Genomic DNA, 17777 nt, shown 5'->3' with positions numbered 1-17777 from the left:
CCCTGTCTCAAAAAAGTAAATGGTCTAAGGACTTAAAAAAAGATTATTTCTTTGAAGAAGATACAAAAATGGCCAGTAACCACATCAAGTAATTCTCAACATCATTAGACATCAGGGAAATTCAAATGAAAACCAAAATGAGATACTACACACTTGCTAGGATGGCGATAATCAAAGAGGCAGATAATAACAAGTGTTGTCAAGAATATTGAGAAACTGGGACCCTCATACACTGCTAGTGATAATATAAAGTGGTGCAGTTGCTGTGGAAATCAGTCTGGCAATTCTTCAAAAGGTTGAACATGGAGTTACCATATGAACCAGTCACTTCACTTCTATGTACATGCCCAAGAGAACTAAAAACATGTCCACACAAAAACTTGAATGTGAGTGTTTACAGCAACATTATTCACAGTAGCCAAAAAATGGAAATAACCCACATGTCCATCAACTTATGAGAAGATAAAATATGGTGTATCTATATAATGGATTATCATTTAACCATAAAAAGGAATGAAGTACTGATACATGCTATAACATGGATGAACTTTGGAAATACGCTATGTCAAATAAACTGGATACAAAAGGCCATATATTGTATGACTGCATTTATATGAAATGTCCAGAACAGGTAAACCTTATAGGGACAAAAAGTAGATTAGTGGTTGCCAGGGGTTGGAAGATGACTGGTAGGAGTGACTGCTAATGAGTATGGGGTCTCTTTCAGGTGATAAAAATGTTTTAAATTGTAGTGATACTTGCACAACTCTGTGGATGTAATTTTTAAAAACACTGAATTGTATACTTTCAATGAGTAAATTTTATGGTACGTGAATTATATCTCAATAAAAAGGAAAAACAAAGCAAAAAAAAAAATTGGAAAAGTTTTAAAATGCCATGCACAGAGGCAAAATCTTTAAAGAACTTAGCCACGACTCCAATTAGGAGATGAACAAACATAGATACACTTTTTTTAGAGAGTGACCATTAAGTGCTTAGGGACTAGAAAAAAACAGATAAATAAAGCACTCTTACTCACCAACTCCCAGGATAGGGGTATAGCTTTGTTACACAAACCCGCTGTCCATCCACAACCAACTTTTACTCTTTTCCTCTCCTTGTCTTTTGATAGCTGAACTAGTGTACTGTTAGAACAAGACTGAGACTAAAGGTAGCCCAACATTTTGCAGATCAGAAGCCCGTGACATATGTCTAATTATTAATGTTTTGAATAGTTTGGAAATTCCTATTAATCTATTACATCACTCAGGTTCTTCATCTCAGAGAAAGCTAACATTTATAATAAAAAGCTTAGGTTTGAGTGACACGTAATTTACTCATGTAACAAACCTGCACATGTACCCCCTGAACTTAAAAGTTAGAAGAAAAAAAGATACAAAATGTGTGTTTTCTTTAAATGTGGGTTCTTATTATGATGACCTATCTAGTTTCTGTTTCTCTCTCTCTCTCTCTCTCTCTCTCTCTCTCTCTCTCTCTCTCTCTGTCTCTGATGGAGCCTTGCTCTGTTGCCCAGGCTGGAGTGCAGTGGCGCGATCTCTGCTCACCACAAGCTCTGCCTCCAAGGTTCACGCCATTCTCCTGCCTCAGCTTCCTGGGTGGCTGGGACTACAGGTGCTTGCCACCATGCCCGGCTAATTTTTTGTATTTTTAGTAGAGATGGTGTTTCACCGTGTTAGCCAGGATGGTCTCGATCTCCTGACCTCGTGATCCACCCGCCTCAGCCTACCAAAGGCTGGGATTACAGGCGTGAGCCACTGCGCCCGGTCTCTAGTAAGAAACTAAATTAGAATCATCTCTAGTTCTAGGATGATGTGTTGTTGGTCAAGGTTCCAAGGACATTACTACCACTGATGCTTTCTGTTTCACTTTTGAAAATATGTAATATTTTGATAGGCAGCCAAATCATATAAATACAGTAACAATAACAATCCCATCTATATACATGATGCCATAGGTGACAACTGGTTACTAGGAAAATTTACATGGAATTTCTTATTTTCTCTATGGTTTTTCACCATAGTGATAAACTAACACTACCAAGGGTGACTTAATCACATTTCACAGTATGTTCAAAGCCTATCAAAACAACAACTTCCAGGGGAAATTGGACTCAAGCTTAACTGCAAAACAATCAGTATAGCAGAAATGTATTCTTTGGTGTGAATTAATTTGTAGAGGACAAATCACTTCAAGAAATAATTAAACTATATACACTTTAATGTCTAATACATGTAGTGTTTAAAAAACAGATTTACCTAGCTTTCTCTATTTGAGCCCACCCTGTTCTCTACAGCTTGCTACCTTTAGTCTGAAAGTTGGAAAAATAAATCTAGTGAACTTGTGCCATGACACGGCAAACTCACTGGTCACAGGACACAAAATTATCTTTCACATTTCTTTTTTTTTTTCCCCCCCCCTTGGCCATCCAACGAGTCTTATCTAGTCCTTCCACATAATGTCTCTGGGACTCGTCCTTTCTTCTCCATTCTTGCCATATCCCTCACATCTAGAGGTTTATTGAATTTAGTTCATTGCAATATCTATGTAACTGGTTTCCTAATTTCCATCTCTCTCTACCTCAAATACATCTGGCAGCAATATAAAAGATTACATTTCCAAAAATAACATTTAATTAAGTAATCTGTTTAAAAACCTTGGCTAGCTCTCCCATGCCTATTGAGTAAACTCCAAATACCATTAGCCTGGTATTCAACACCTTCCAAAATCTCCGTCCAAATGTATTTTCCTTTCTTCCTTCCTTCCCTTCCCTCTTTCCTTCCTTTCTTCCTTTCTCTCTTCCCTTCCCTTCCCTCCCTCTCTTTCTTCTCTCTCTCTCTCTTTCTTCTTTTTTTTTTTTGTTGTTGTTGTTGTTGACAGAATCTCGCTCTGCTGCCCAGGCTGGAATGCAATGGCATGATCTAGGCTCACTGCAACCTTTGCCTCCCGGGTTCAAGTGATTCTTGTGCCTCAACCTCCCAAGTAGCTGGGATTACAGGTGTGTACCACTATGCCTAGCTAACTTTTTTTTTTTTGTATTGTTAGTAGAGATGGTGTTTTACCATGTTGGCCAAGCTGGTCTTGAACTCCTGGGCTCAAGTGATCTGCCTGTCTCAGCCTCCCAAAGTGCTGGGATTACAGGCATGAGCTACCACGCACAGCCTGTATTTTCTAGATTTATCATCTACCACCTCTTGGACAAAACTGGTCTCCTTACCATCCCCTGAACCTCCACAAATTCTTTTTGCACCTTTGCTTATGGTGTTCCTCCTGCCTAGAATTCCCCTCTCCCTCTTTGGAAGCCTGTTCAAAGCTTAACTTTTCTTCACTAAACCTTCCCTGAACATTTACAATTCACAGTGATCTCTCCTTCTTTGAATGTGATTGAGTTATGAATGCTGTCATTCATTTGGCAATACTCATATATGACTTTTCCTGTCTTACATTGTTAATTCTTGTACTATTTAATTTTGTGTATCTTGCTTTCTCAACTAGACTGCAAGATCCTTAGGAATAGGGGCCATTTATTACATTAAAAAATCTACCCACAGTGCATATTGCTGTGCTGGGGGCTGTGACAGGGACTAGTTACAGACAGAAGGGTGCTGGAGTCTCCTCAAGATGCCAAACTCTCAGATTGCAGCATTTACTAGAGGTGATAATTCCTCACACATACATACCAAATACAATCACTTTAAAGGTGAAACTAACTCTACAGGTTACTCTAAGATATTAAGGAATTATAAACTGCCTCAGAAATACTTGTGAGTCCCCTATTAAAATACAAAATTAACTTTTAATAAATAAGTTCATGCTCTCCTGAAAGCTTAAAAATGACATATAAAGAAAAAATGGGCTGGACGTGGTGGCTCACACCTGTAATCCCAGCACTTTTGAAGGCTGAGGCGGGCGGATCACAAGGTCAGGAGTTCGAGATCAGCCTGACCAGCATGGTGAAAGCCTGTCTCTACTAAAAATACAAAAATTAGCCGGGGTGGTGGCACATACCTGTAATCCCAGCTACTCAGGAGACTGAGGCAGGAGAATCGCTTGAACCCGGGAGGTGGAGGTTGCAGTGAGCCGAGATCACGCCATTGCATTCCAGCAGCCTGGGCATTGCAGCGAGACTCCATCTCAAAAAAAAAAAAAAAAGAAAGAAAGAAAGAAAAAATGGTCCCCCCAAAAAAGTAAAAAGAAAAATGGCCAGGCCAGGAGCATAACCTCTAGGATTTACTTGATCAAAAAGTGCTCAAAAAGCCAAGGCCCCGTGGAATCCATTTATATTTCAGTGACTGTTTTTTTCATCTGTAAAATAGGCTAAACCACATAAGGAAAATAAGTGTAAGCCGGGCATGGTGGCTCATGCCTGTAAACCCAGCACTTTGGGAGGCCGAGGCAGGCAGATCATTTGAGGTCAGGAGTACGAGACCAGCCTGGCCAACATGGTGAAACACCATCTCTACTAAAAATATAAAAGTTAGCCAGGCGTGCTGGTGCACACCTGTAGTCCCAGCTACTTGGGAGGCAGAGGCAGGAGAATCGCTTGAACCTGGGAAGTGGAGGTTGCAGTGAGCTGAGATCACGCCACTGCATTCCAGCCTGGGCATTGCAGCGAGACTCCATCTCAAAAAAAAAAAAAAGTCTAGAATCTGAAGTTCCCATAGAAGGCAGCCAAAATTATATGAATTCTTCAAGCTAAAAACGTCATTCACATCTTGGTTTCTCCTGAATTATTTAGGCAATCTGAGATTTCTTCATAGATAGAAATATAATCCCAAGCTACTATGCCAAATCTGTGGTGGTTTTGTACATTGACCCAAGACATGCTGCGACCATTAAGTTCTAATCAAAATGTTTATTAATTTTATAACTGAAGAAAATAATCATTACAAATTCCTACCTCAGACTGCTGTCAAAGCTCTGAAGTTCTGTGGTATGTACTGACTGTAATCTCAGGAATGTTTTGTTTAGCTTTGTAGATGGCCCCAGATGATAAAGCTTTGGCAACAAATGCTGCTTGCCCTATATAAATCCCTTGCATGTCTTGTATGTAGAAGGGAGACCTACAAGATTACCTGGCATCATCAGATCATAACATATATATATGTTATCTCAAGCTTACTATTATATGTATGTTATATATATGGAGTCTCACTCTGTTGCCCAGACTGGAGTGCAGTGGCGTGATCTCGGCTCACTGCAACCTCCACCTCCTGGGTTCACGAGACTCTCCTGCCTCAGCCTCCTCAGTAACTGGGATTACAGGCATGCAACACCATGCCCGGCGAATGTTTGTATTTTTAGTAGAGAAGGGGTTTCACCATGTTGGTCAGGCTCGTCTTGAACTCCTGACCTCATGATCCTGCCTCAGCCTCCCAAAGTGTTGGGATTACAGGTGTGAGCCACCGCGCCCAGCCTAAGCTTGGTATATTTATAAGTATATCCTTTCCTTTTGAAATTTTCCTGTTAAATAATGCTTTTAGTTCCTTTAGCCCAGCCTTGACTACTAATTGGCAAGGATTCAAATGATCTCCCCAATTTTAAATGTCCATGTATTATGGAAATGTTACCAATTTTCTTCTCCTCCTACCAAAGATTACTATGATAATGAATTGAGCTTCTTGTCAAGAAAAATGCTAAGTTCAAAGTATTATTTCTTTCACTTCTAATTACAAATAAGTTTTACCTTTTATTGTATTCCATTATACAATTTTACATAGTACCATTATTATTTTAAGCAATAATTAAGCAAATTGAACTACTGTTTTTGAGCTCTACTTTTCAGCATATAGATTTACCTAAAAAAGTACAAACCAAGCACAGTGGTGCAATTTTCCAGGCACTTTCAAGTTGCTTATTTACAAATACGTAAGCACCCTGTTGGAACACATGAAAATTTTGGTGTCAAGAAGAAACACTCCATGTATATCAAATCTTTAAATTTTAACATTTGCACAGCTCCAAATATTCCTGAGAAAGGTCAGTCTCATTGTCACGTACATCTGCATTTCCTCACACTTCAGCGTATCTTGGGGAACCATAACCTCGGTCACTCGATGTACCACTAATTGCACAAAATACATGTAATGTGTTGCTCATCCAGGGAGAATGCATCGTGTCTTCTTGTAATATCTAAAACAAAAGAAATCAGCATGGTTATCATGAAGCCATTGCCAAAAAAAGAATGTGTATATGAAATTGCAGGCATATTTCAATTTATCACTGACACTTAGTTATTTAAAAAGACAGAAAGCAGAGGGAGCAAAGAATAACATTACCGACTTAAGTCTTCACAGCTGTATTACAAAGGCAGCATATCAAAAAAGCAGAAAATACCTAGTTACTCATTAAGAAAAACAAAGACTGTAAAATGCAAAATTCAACAAAAAGCGAGGTAACACAATCTTTAAAATATTGTTTAACGGATGGTTATAACAAGAGCTCTAAACGGTAGACTCTGATATGAGTTTATGAATGATCTAACACAGTGGTTCTCAGAATCATCTATGGGACTTTTGAAACATGCAGATACCCATGTTCCTTCCCTGGAGACTTGAAAATAATAGCAAATGAAGATAAAAGTCTGAAGTGCACATTTCTAAAGACACACTATAATTGTATAAGCTAATTGATATAGAAGATTTTTCTTGGAAAGGAAGAACTTTATAAATATAAAATTTAAAGATTGTATTCCAATAAGTATATAAACATAGATATTCATATTAGTTTAAATATTTTTTAAATGATCCATTTTGTGTAATCCAAAGAAAAGGCAACAGAAATCTTGTACTTAAAGTAGATTGAGGTAAAAAACAGTAAATACATTATATCCAGTCTCTTTACCATAAAGTCCTAACTTAGGTCTCAAGCTTTCAATACTTGGTTCTCAAGTTAGTTGTGAAACTTCAGTATTAAGCCCACAGACTGATCTATAGTGGCAGTATTGAGACATATCATTTGTGTTGCTACAAATCATAAGGCTTAAATAAAATTTATAATAGAGAAATTTCCTCTTACAAAAATATTAACTTGTGACACTAATCTGAAAGCATACTAGAATATTAAGAGATGAATAATTGATTATCTATGCTGGTCAGATGTGACAGGCAAGGAGGGTACTTATTGCTAAGAAATTACGAAACATACTCAACAGATGCTACAATGACCACCCCCAACTCTATCTAAGAAAACTGCAATTTATAGCTTTATGACAATATAAATCCTTTTAAAAATCAAAAGCAGCCAGGTGCAGTGGCTCACGCCTGTAATCCCACCACTTTTGGAGGCTGAGGCAGGTGGATCACGAGGTCAGGAGATCGAGACCATCCTGGCTAACATGGTGAAACCTAATCTCTACTAAAAATACAAAATATTAGCCAGGTGTGGTGGCACGTGTCTGTAGTCCCAGCTACTCGGAAGGCTGAGGCAGAAGAATCACTTGAATCCAGGAGGCGGAGGTTGCAGTGAGCTGACATTGCGCCACTGCACTCCAGCCTGGGCGACAGAGTGAGACTCTGTCTCAAAAAAAGAAAAAAAAAAAAAAATCAAAAGATTGAATTTTTTGAAAGGACTATATACTCTGGTATTCTGTAACAGATTACATTGAAAGGGGACAAGAAATATCCAGCCATGACTTTTTGTCAAGTAATCGTTTATGGAGCTCAAGAGAATATTTCAAATTTCAGTACACATTAACACTTGTCTTATTTTTCAGTATTAATATATGCCTCAAAGTGTATGACTACAAAGTGGCTCTCTCTTATATGAAACTCAATTCACTATAAAGTCAACATTTGCCAAAAGTAAGGCACACCCAAGTATGGTTCATAATGACAGGATGGCTTGCATAAATATAAGCCAATAGAAACTAAGAGTTTTCTTGGTTAGCTATCAATACATAATATTAAGAATCTAAATTATTGGTCTCTATATCTAAGAGAAATAGCCATGTTTTATAGGAATAACTGATACAGACAAGTGGGATTTGAAAAATCCATGCTTCAAAAGGAAAACAAAATTTTATAAAATGGCCACTCAGAATATCTTGATCACAGTAATAACAGTAAACTGAATAATTTGTTTTCAATTTGAATAATTTAGAGTTCAACACTAGGTCATGAAGCTGCATGCAAATGAAATAACTGTAATCTAGTAGATATTCACTTAAAATAGCATGTGCAATTGTCTTACATCTTTTGTGAAGGAGGAATTTTTGCTGCTTTTTCTGTGCATTATGAGGAATAGAAACTCATCAACTAGATAGTTTCTAAAAACAAACTATGTAGTCTATTTGATAATGGTATACCTCAGTTCAACCTCTCGCTTCTAATGACACTGGAGCACAAAAAACAAAATGGTTTCTTACTGATAATCGCATCACTAACCACTTCAGATAATTGCTGCAAATTTTATTTGTATTGTATCACTTAAATGATTAAAGATAATATGGAAAAAATTTAAAATATAGACTTTAAGGTTATGCATTTTGAACCATTATATTTTGCTAAGCAACAATTTCGGGACCCGCAGATCATGTTTTCAGTTTCAGTCACCCTAATACTTGCCTGCTCATGGATAATGTCAGATAATTCTTTTACCATGTCTCTGAAATTTGACTTTAGCCCTTCATGGTACTCAACTTGATCTTCTTTAATTAGCCGCTCATTTAGTTCAAGTGCAATGCTGCATGCTTGTATAAATTTCCTATGGATGAATATCAAAGATAAAGGTTTTGTTATTTATTCTTAGGAAGTCTCACTGACAATCCACTTGGTAACTCAGTTTAGCCATGGCTTGCCTAGAAAGAAGATCAGAATCCTCTCTTTTCTCACCATGCATTTATTAATGTCTCTTCCTAAATCTGAAATGCCTTCTTTCCTTTCCACCTTTGCCTTATGGTTTTGTTTCTTATCTCCTTCAAGACTTGGCTCAAAACACATACCCTCTGGAAAGCCTACTTGCTCAATCATTTACTTGGCATTCTATCAGCTAAAGTTGTGCTGACATTAATTTGCACCTGTAGATAATGAGTCATTCATTCAAAAAGAATTTATTTTGAGCTTACTATGTGGCTAGTACAGTGCTGGGTGGTACAGGTATGAAGGATCTTCCCTGGGCTGCTAAGGAGAACAGAGAGTTGATGACCTATCATAAAAGTATTTTTCCATTATTTCATGTGTTTATGTTTAATGTCCACAATTAGAGTGTAGGTCTTAGGGGACAAAGTACTTCACTGTCCATTTGTTTTATATCCCTGTCATAGCAACTAATAGTCTTTTGCATGTGCCAGGCATTAATAAATACTGGTGAATGAATGACTACTAGTTACTCTGCACCCTGGAACAGCTGATAAAACACAGACAGGAAAAGTAAACAAAATAAGTCGGGAGCAAATGAGTGGATAGGTTATCATCTTTCTCCTTAGTCCATATTACTCAACTGTTTCTCTTCTTCTGAATGAAAACTTTTATATATTAAAGATATTTCTCTAATGTAAGAGCATTCATACATGCCTTAGCTTACAGAGCTGCTCACTGAAGACAAGATATTGCATGCCCTAGTTTGGCAGTGTCCAAGTGGAAGTAAGGACAGGGGATTGGAGTGAGCATATGCAATCTTTCCTGCCCCACTTCTATTCCTACCCCAAATGGTCTGAAATGCTGTAACAGGAGGTCAACTGGGTGAAGAAGGAAAGCACATAAGGAACATAGGCTTGTGTTTGTGTCACTTAAAATATCCAAAGCAATATAGTAAACTGGAAGATTTAATCTCTTGGGTCACTAGGGTATTGTTAATGTCCTGCAGGATGAAACAGATCACACATTTTCTCATTACTTAAAGTGCCCTTAGGAGGTCACTTAGACATTGTAAAAGACCACAGAGAATATCCCTTTTTGGAGGGGTATCATTTGGTCAATACTTTGCTGTTTTTTAAAAGAAGAAAATAGAGAAAAAGAATACGGGTCTAACCTGAAAACTATAAACCACTTACCTAAACATGTCTTTCAACTCACTCACTTTCTTAGGTGGATACTTGCTAGCTTGGCTGTCATTTAAGAAAGCTCTTGCATATGCTAATGGACCAGCATTGACCTACATTACAATAGAAGAAAAATTAGAGTGTTTCCAGAATGCAATAATCAAAGAAGTTTTGGCATTTCTCTTTTTTTATTAAAAATCCAAAAATATACAAGAAATCCATATCTGAGAAATATATGCTTATTACAAGTTTATTTCGAAAAACCATTAACTAAAGAAAATAATCTACAAAGATGATACTCTAGTAAGTGAGTGATTTCTGATATGTACATACAGGGCTTCGCTACAGTCATCAGACTTATGTTAAAGTCCTCTGACATAACACAAAACTTATAAAAATTCAATGTAATATCTTCATTAAGTGAATAAAAAATAATGCACAGGTTTTTCCACTCAGTTAGTGCCCAACACACAATTACAATTAATGCTTGCTCTGTGCCCTTATAAAAGCAAAAGAAACATCAAGAAACATTTAACACATGTTGGACGACCAGCGTACCTGCACAGAAACACAGCCTTGCAATTTAAGTTGGAGCTGAATCATGTCCACGTCAGCAGAGGAGCAAAGCTTTTGCAGCTCTGCAGTTTTGTCTTTTATTTCATCAGTGGCAACATCAATTGGTTTTAAATTAATCTGCTGTTCACAGTTAATAGGAATCCTCTTCTTCACGTAGGGAAACGAGTTTGAAGCTATTAAAATGTTAAGATTGATTTACTGTCCTTAGAAAATCATTTGTTCAAATAGCCAAATTAAAGAAAAAACTCTATTGTGCTTAACTCTCCCCATGCTTTATCTAGAAGATGACTGAGGGTCCCATATAGTACTTCAGGATTCAGAGAGAAATTCTCTTTATGAGACACCTCTGGGCAATCATAGATGACATATGGAAAAATGATGGTTTATCACATGGACGTGCTTGTGCTAACTTGTAACTGAACAGCAGAACAAATAATAATTAAAATTTCAGTTATATGGTCCAGCTGGCCAGCTGCTACTCGTGTATACTGAAAAAGACCAAGACAAATAAGAAGTTAACATGTAAAACTGTACTTACTTGTCAAGATTGTACGGCGTTTGCACTGTTCTTCTATACAGCCCTGTTTTTTGCCTGATAAAGTGTAAGGGGCCTCGAAAACAAATCTGCTGATATTATGATTTCTTTCAAACTCGGTCTTTCTTTCTGTGAGTTCTTTGTCATCAAAGTAAGGCTTCACGTAAGTAACTTGTATATGAGCATATTTTGGATCAAGCTCTTTGGCATTTACCTATAAAATAAGAAAGGTTTTTAAAAAAAATTTAATTTATTATTATTATTATTATTATTTTTTTTTTTTGAGACGGAGTCTCACTGTGTCGCCCAGGCTGGAGTGCAGTGGCCTGATCTCAGCTCACTGCAAGCTCCGCCTCCCGGGTTCACGCCATTCTCCTGCCTCAGCCTCCCGAGTAGCTGGGACTACAGGCGCCCGCCACCTCGCCCGGCTAGTTTTTTGTAGTTTTAGTAGAGACGGGGTTTCACTGTGTTCACCAGGATGGTCTCGATCTCCTGACCTCGTGATCCACCCGTCTCGGCCTCCCAAAGTGCTGGGATTACAGGCTTGAGCCACCGCGCCCGGCCGGTTTATTATTATTTTTTTAAATCCTATTCAATGGAAGGGAAAAGGAGATAAGGTAACCTACTAACTTCTTTGAGACCAAGTGAGGAACATTGCCATTATAATTGTGTTTCCAGTAAAGGGGGGGTCTTCATTCTTTTTAAAAATCACTTACTTCTGATTATAAAGAAGTTACAGCAATCTATTTGGAGACTACAGAAACATATGGAGAAATTAAAAATTACTGTAATTGGCCGGGCACGGTGGCTCATGCCTGTAATCCCAGCATTTTAAGAGGCCGAGGCAGGCGGATCACTTGAGGTCAGGAGTTTGAGACCAGCCTGGCCAACACGGTGAAACCTCGTCTCTACTAAAAACACAAAAATTAGCTGGGCAGGGTGGCATGCGCCTGTAGTCCTAGCTACTCAGGAGGCTGAGGCAGGAGAATCACTTGAGCTTGGGAGGCGGAGGTTGCAGTGAGCCGGGATTGCGCCACCGCACTCCAGTCTGGGTGACAAGGTGAGACTCCGTCTCAAAAAAAATAAATAAATAAAAATAAAATTAAAAAAAAAAAACAACTGTAATCCTACTACCCAGCAATGACCATTATTCACATTTTTATATATTTCCTTCTAATCTTTCTTCTATGTATATGTATTCAGAAAATTGAGGTCATACTAAACATTGTTTTGATTGTGCATTATGTGAATTACACCTCAATAAAAACACAGGTATCATAGCTTATTTATTTATTTATTTTGAGATGGAGTCTTGCTCTGTTGCCCAGGCTCAAGTGCAGTGGTGTGATCATGTCTCACTGCAGCCTCAGCCTCCTGGGCTCAAGTGATCCTCCCACTTCAGTTTCCCATGTAGCTGGGACCACAGACATGCACTACCACACCTGGCTAATTTTTAAATTTTTTTTTGTAGAGGCTGTGTTGCTGAGGCTAGCTTGGAACTCTTGGGCTCAAGTGATACTCCTGCCTCAGCCTTCTAGTGTTGAGATTATAGGCATGAGCCACCATGTCTGGCCAACAGTTTGTACTATAGTCACTTTTAATGGCTATATGGATAAATGTGACTTATTGGACCATTCTCTCATTAGTGGAGACAGGCTGTTTTCCAACTTTTTGCTATTGTAAATAAAGTTCTGTTTTTCTGATTTTTTCCTTAGTATAAATTCCTAGAAAAGAAATTGCTTAGTTAAAAGATTTACATGGGGCCAGGTGCAGTGGTTCATGCCTGTAGTCCCAAGGCTTGGGAGGCCAAGACAGGAGGACTGCTTGAGCACAGGAGATTGAGACCAGCCTGGGCAACATAGCAAGATCCTGTCTCTAAGAAACATAAAAAAGTTAGCTGAGGTATGGTGGCAACACACCCGTACTCCCACCTATTCAGGAGGCTAAGACAGGAGGATTGCTTGAACCCAGGAGTTTGAGACCAGCCTAGGCAACATAGTGAGACCCCATCGCTACAAAAAAAAAAAAAAAAAAAAAATCACAAGAAACAAAAATTAGCCAGGTGTGGTGGTACACACCTGTAGTCCCAGCTACTCAAGAAGCTGAGGTGGGAGGATCGCTTGAGCCCAGGAGGTCAAGGCTGCGGTGAGCTGTGATCCTGCCAGAGCACTCCAGCCTGGGCGACAGAGCCAGACCCTGTCTCGAAAGAAATTAAAAGCGGCAAGGCATAGTGGCTCAGGCCTGTAATCCCAGAACTTTGGGAGGCTGAGGCGGGTGGATCACTTGAGGTTAGGAGTTCGAGACCATCCTGGCCAACATGGTGAAACCCCATCTCTACTAAAAATACAAAAATTAGCCAGGCGTGGTGGTGGGCGCCTGTAATCCCAGCTATTAGGGAGGGTGAGGCGGGAGAATTGCTTAAACCCAGGAGGCAGAGGTTGCAGTGAGCCAAGATGGCACCAATGCACTCCAGCCTGGGCAACAGAGCGAGACCCTGTCTCGAAAAAAAAAAAAAAGAAAAAGAAAAGAAAAAAATATGTATCTTGATAGGTTCATATGGACACTTACAAATCTCTCGTGCTTTTTAATGCCTAGGTGGTTATATCCATTATACGGGTAAGACCACCATTTCTTCAGCAAACGTTTAGACTGCTTCCAGGTTTTTGCTATATAAATTTTGTGGCAGTGAACAACTTTAACCATATATATTTATATGTGTACATCTACAAGATAAAATGTTAAATGTGAAATTGCTGGGTCCAAGGACACATACATTTAAAATATTGGAAGACATTGCCAAACTCCTCTTCAAATTGCCTTTGCCCTTATGCAGATTTTGTTCTTTGGCAAGGGAAAAGAGTATTTTAAATTTTCACTTTCGCACATTGAGAAAACAATAAATATATTTTAAAAGCAGGAACTGCTTATTATGCCTGTTGCCTATAGGGAACTACTAAAACATGATACATAACAAACATCCGGGGTCCAGCCACCTGATAGTGGTTTGTCACTAGCATTCTTTGGCCCAGTTTTCAGAGGCAGAATAAGGTAGAAAACTGCATGTTGCACAGAAAGTCTGACTTTTCGTTACCTTTCCATTTATACAGTAATCAATACTGTGGGAACAAGTCTAACACTATCTGGCTGCAAGGGGAGAAAATCTTCTGTTGTTTCAATGCAATGAAACAACACAAAAGAGTGAAACTGATAAGAAGTAGAGAGTGTTTGCCATATATTACGTTTGAAACTACCACCAAATCTATTTTTAAATGTCTTAGGTTTATGTTTAAGACAAAGTCATCTCCAAGAGATATATGTAAGTCTACAAAGTGAAGAGATTATTTTCATGGTAGACAATGAAGTGTCTTTACAATAGCCATGGGCTTTTTCACGATGGTGATGCTTCCTGCTAGCTTTTAAGTGTTCTGCATAGCACTGTGCATATCATAGTCACTCAGTAAATATTGCTGTGGATACAAATCTTCAATTTTATATGTCCTTCCTACCCTTAAAAATCAGCTCTAAGTCTGGGCATACCCAAGGCAACTAAGGACAGTTAGGCATTCCTACAGTGCTTCCCCCAAATCCTGTCTATAGAGAACTATGCATTTCTTAGGAAAGGGCCTCTCTTGCTATGATGTAAGCCTTCTCACTAAGCCTTGGCAGGGCCCAGAGGGATGGATAACTTTTAGAGCAAGGCTCAAGGATCTCTCCTAAACCTATTTCATTGCAAATGTTAACTACAGTCACTATTACTGAACCAAGGACATCTTAGAGTAAAATGTGTGCTCCGAGAGGATTTTAATCATGATGTAATGGAGAATCATGATGTACAATAGCATTTACGATAATATCTAACCCTTTAGTGAGCACGCTAGCTTGTTATTATTAGCGAATGCTTTTTATGTACCAGGAAGGTGATTATACTTTCTGTATATTAACTCATCTAATCCATACAACAACCTCATGAGGAAAATACTACTACTATTATCTCCACTTTATTACTAAGAACGATGAAGCACAGAGAGTTAAGTACCTTCCCCATGGTCACACAGCTAGTGCGTGGCAGAGAGTAGAGATTTGAAACCTGTTATCTCTGACTCCAAAACCCCTGTTCTTTATTATCTGGAAAGCTCTATTTTCATGCTTCTCTACCAGTTAAAAAAGGAAAAAGTCAGGAGCAATGTACAATGCCTGGAACTAGCAAATAATGATTTCAAAATGCAGGGTATGTGTTACCTTGTCTGAATCCTGAATTATTTTGACATTCTCCGTGCCAAACTTTTCACCATAAAGTTTAACAAGTCTCAAGGAAATTTCTGAGAGGCCAGTGAGCTTTGGTTCTTTATAGATGTACTCCTTTCCATCTTCTTCTTCAAAAAAAGACTATTATAAAGTTAAACAAATAATAACTTATAAATAATATGAGCAAACACAACATGTAAAGAAAATCTATTAAATAACTAGTAATAATATCTTTGAAACACATTTTGAATAATATTACTAAAAGTCCCATGCATGTATTTACCCTTTGAACTTCAAATACATGAGAATTTTCAAATTCCTGATAATTTTCAAATTTATAATCATATAAACATATGGTCTGAGGAAGATTTCCAAACTAGGTTTTTTCCTTCCCTGTACACTTACCTGTTTTTTATTTAAAAGTTTTAACTACTATATATTTAATATGTACTTTAAAAAGCTTAACAGAAAATGAAGCTGACAGAAATCAAAACCTTCTCTGTCGTATTCTGACCTGAAGGATTTAGATATGAGAACCAAAATGAACTTTATACATACAAAAGAGGCTCTCTGCTGTTGTAATAGGCATTCTATCTGGACAGAATCCTAGCTGCTACAGTAAACTAGTAATTCAAAGGTGAATGTTTAAAAAGGAAAACGTTATGAACTCAAGTACACTTACTTGGCCATAAAAGGCAACTCTGAAGAAAGTGCCTAAAAGTCTCTTTTTTGTGTGCATAACTTCCAGAATTTTTGTGTAAGCTCCATGAAGAGTTCTATAAACTTGAGTAAGTTTCTGAAAAATAAAAATATACAAATCAGCTTTGTTTTTTTGTTTAATTACTAAATGTCTTCAAGATGAATGTACAAGAATAAAAAGCACCAGTATATTCTTTTCAAAATGGTCTTGGTGGGGTCATTCCTACTCATCTCCCTTTGTAACAATTAGACAGTCCTCAACAACTTTAGGTCTAAGGGTAGAACTTAAAATGGTAAAATAACACTGTATTTCTTTTTAAAAGAAATTTCTTCTAAAAAAAAAAGGGGGGGAGATACATGTGCAGAAAGTGCAAGTTTGTTACATAGATATATGTGTGCCATGGTGGTTTCCTGCACCTATTGGCCCGTCCTCTAAGTTCCCTCTCCTCACCCCCCACCCCCCACCCCACAACAAGCCCTGTGTGTGTTGTTGCCCTCTCTGTGTCCATGTGTTCTCATTGTTCAACTCCCACTTATGAGTGAGAACATGCGGTATGTGGTTTTCTGTTCCTCAATAACATTGTACTTTTTAATATCATGCTTCATTTTATTCACATCTCAATGGACATTTTTAATTTTGAAATATTGTATTATCAACTACTATTTTCTACAGGGTCTCAATATTTTTAACTGAAAGGGCAGCCAAATGCTTTGCTTGAGCCCTCAGGTAGAGAGACACGAGAATAAACAATCCACGTATTTAAAGAGGAAAATAAAATGCAAATATAACAATAAGTAATGGTGTAAGCTGCAGTGAGGGCTGCTTTTATGCAAGTTCACAGATATTTCCAAAGGATATGTTTTTCTGCACTTCCAGAAAAAGAGAGCACATTGTGTAAAGAACACTATCAAAAATGTGAAAGACGACCTACAGAATGGAAAAAAATATATGCAAATCAAAGATCCGATAAGGGTTTAGTACCCAGAATATTTAAGGACTTACCACTCAACAACAAAATATATGCAAACCAATTTTAAAAATGGGCAAAGGATCTGAATAGACATTGCTCCAAAGAAGATGTACAAGCAGCCAAGGACACGAAAAATCACTCAATCTCACTGTCATTAAGGAAATGCAAACCAAGACAATGAGGTGCCACTTCACATGCACTAGGATGGATTTTACAAAACAAAATAAAATGAACAGAAAATAACAAATGTTGGTGATGATATGAAGTAATAGGAATCCTAGTACACTGATGATTGAAATGTAAAATGGTACGGCCACTGTGGAAAACAGCTTCGTGGGTGTCAAAAAGTTAAACACAGAATTACCAAATGATCCAGCAATTCTACTCCCTAGTATATATTCAAGAGAATTGAAATTATATATCCACACAGAAACCTGTATGTGAATGTTTACAACAGCACTATTCATAATAGACAAAAGGTGAAACAACCCAAATGCCCATCGGTGGATGAATGGATAAACAATCTGCAGTGTATCCATACAATGGAATCTTACTCAGCCATAAAAAAGAATGAAGTTCTGATATGTGCTACAACTGATACATGAACCTCTAAATATTACACTAACAGGCCAGGTGCGGTGGATCACGCCTGTAATCCCAGCACTTTGGAAGGCTGAGACAGGTGGATCACTTGAGGTCAGGAGTTTGAGACCAGCCTGGACAACATGGTGAAACCTCATCTCTCTTAAAAATA

The 17777-nt window shown here is 38.0% G+C and overlaps 1 protein-coding gene across 5 annotated transcripts in view; it reads right to left on the bottom strand.

Moving 5' to 3' along the window:
* Positions 1-5687: 5687 nt before the first annotated feature.
* Positions 5688-17777, bottom strand: part of DOCK11 (dedicator of cytokinesis 11) — a 189595-nt gene continuing 177505 nt past the window's right edge. For 3 of the 5 annotated variants that reach the window (XM_028842425.2, XM_015128074.3, XM_015128075.3), the window contains 7 exons: positions 16036-16149; positions 15348-15494; positions 11112-11322; positions 10556-10746; positions 10010-10110; positions 8583-8721; positions 5688-6150 (listed from right to left, as the gene is read on the bottom strand). In XM_028842425.2, coding sequence (XP_028698258.1) covers positions 6031-6150; positions 8583-8721; positions 10010-10110; positions 10556-10746; positions 11112-11322; positions 15348-15494; positions 16036-16149 — 1023 coding nt within the window. In that variant the 3' untranslated portion in view covers positions 5688-6030. Of the gene's footprint in view, positions 6151-8570; positions 8722-10009; positions 10111-10555; positions 10747-11111; positions 11323-15347; positions 15495-16035; positions 16150-17777 lie in introns of all 5 variants that reach the window. The other 2 variants (XM_077989509.1, XM_077989510.1) reach the window with 1 other exon arrangement.

The sequence above is a fragment of the Macaca mulatta genome, chromosome X (assembly GCF_049350105.2).
Source record: "Macaca mulatta isolate MMU2019108-1 chromosome X, T2T-MMU8v2.0, whole genome shotgun sequence".
Taxonomy (NCBI): Eukaryota; Metazoa; Chordata; class Mammalia; order Primates; family Cercopithecidae; genus Macaca; species Macaca mulatta.
This window is presented reverse-complemented; position numbering and strand designations above follow the sequence as displayed.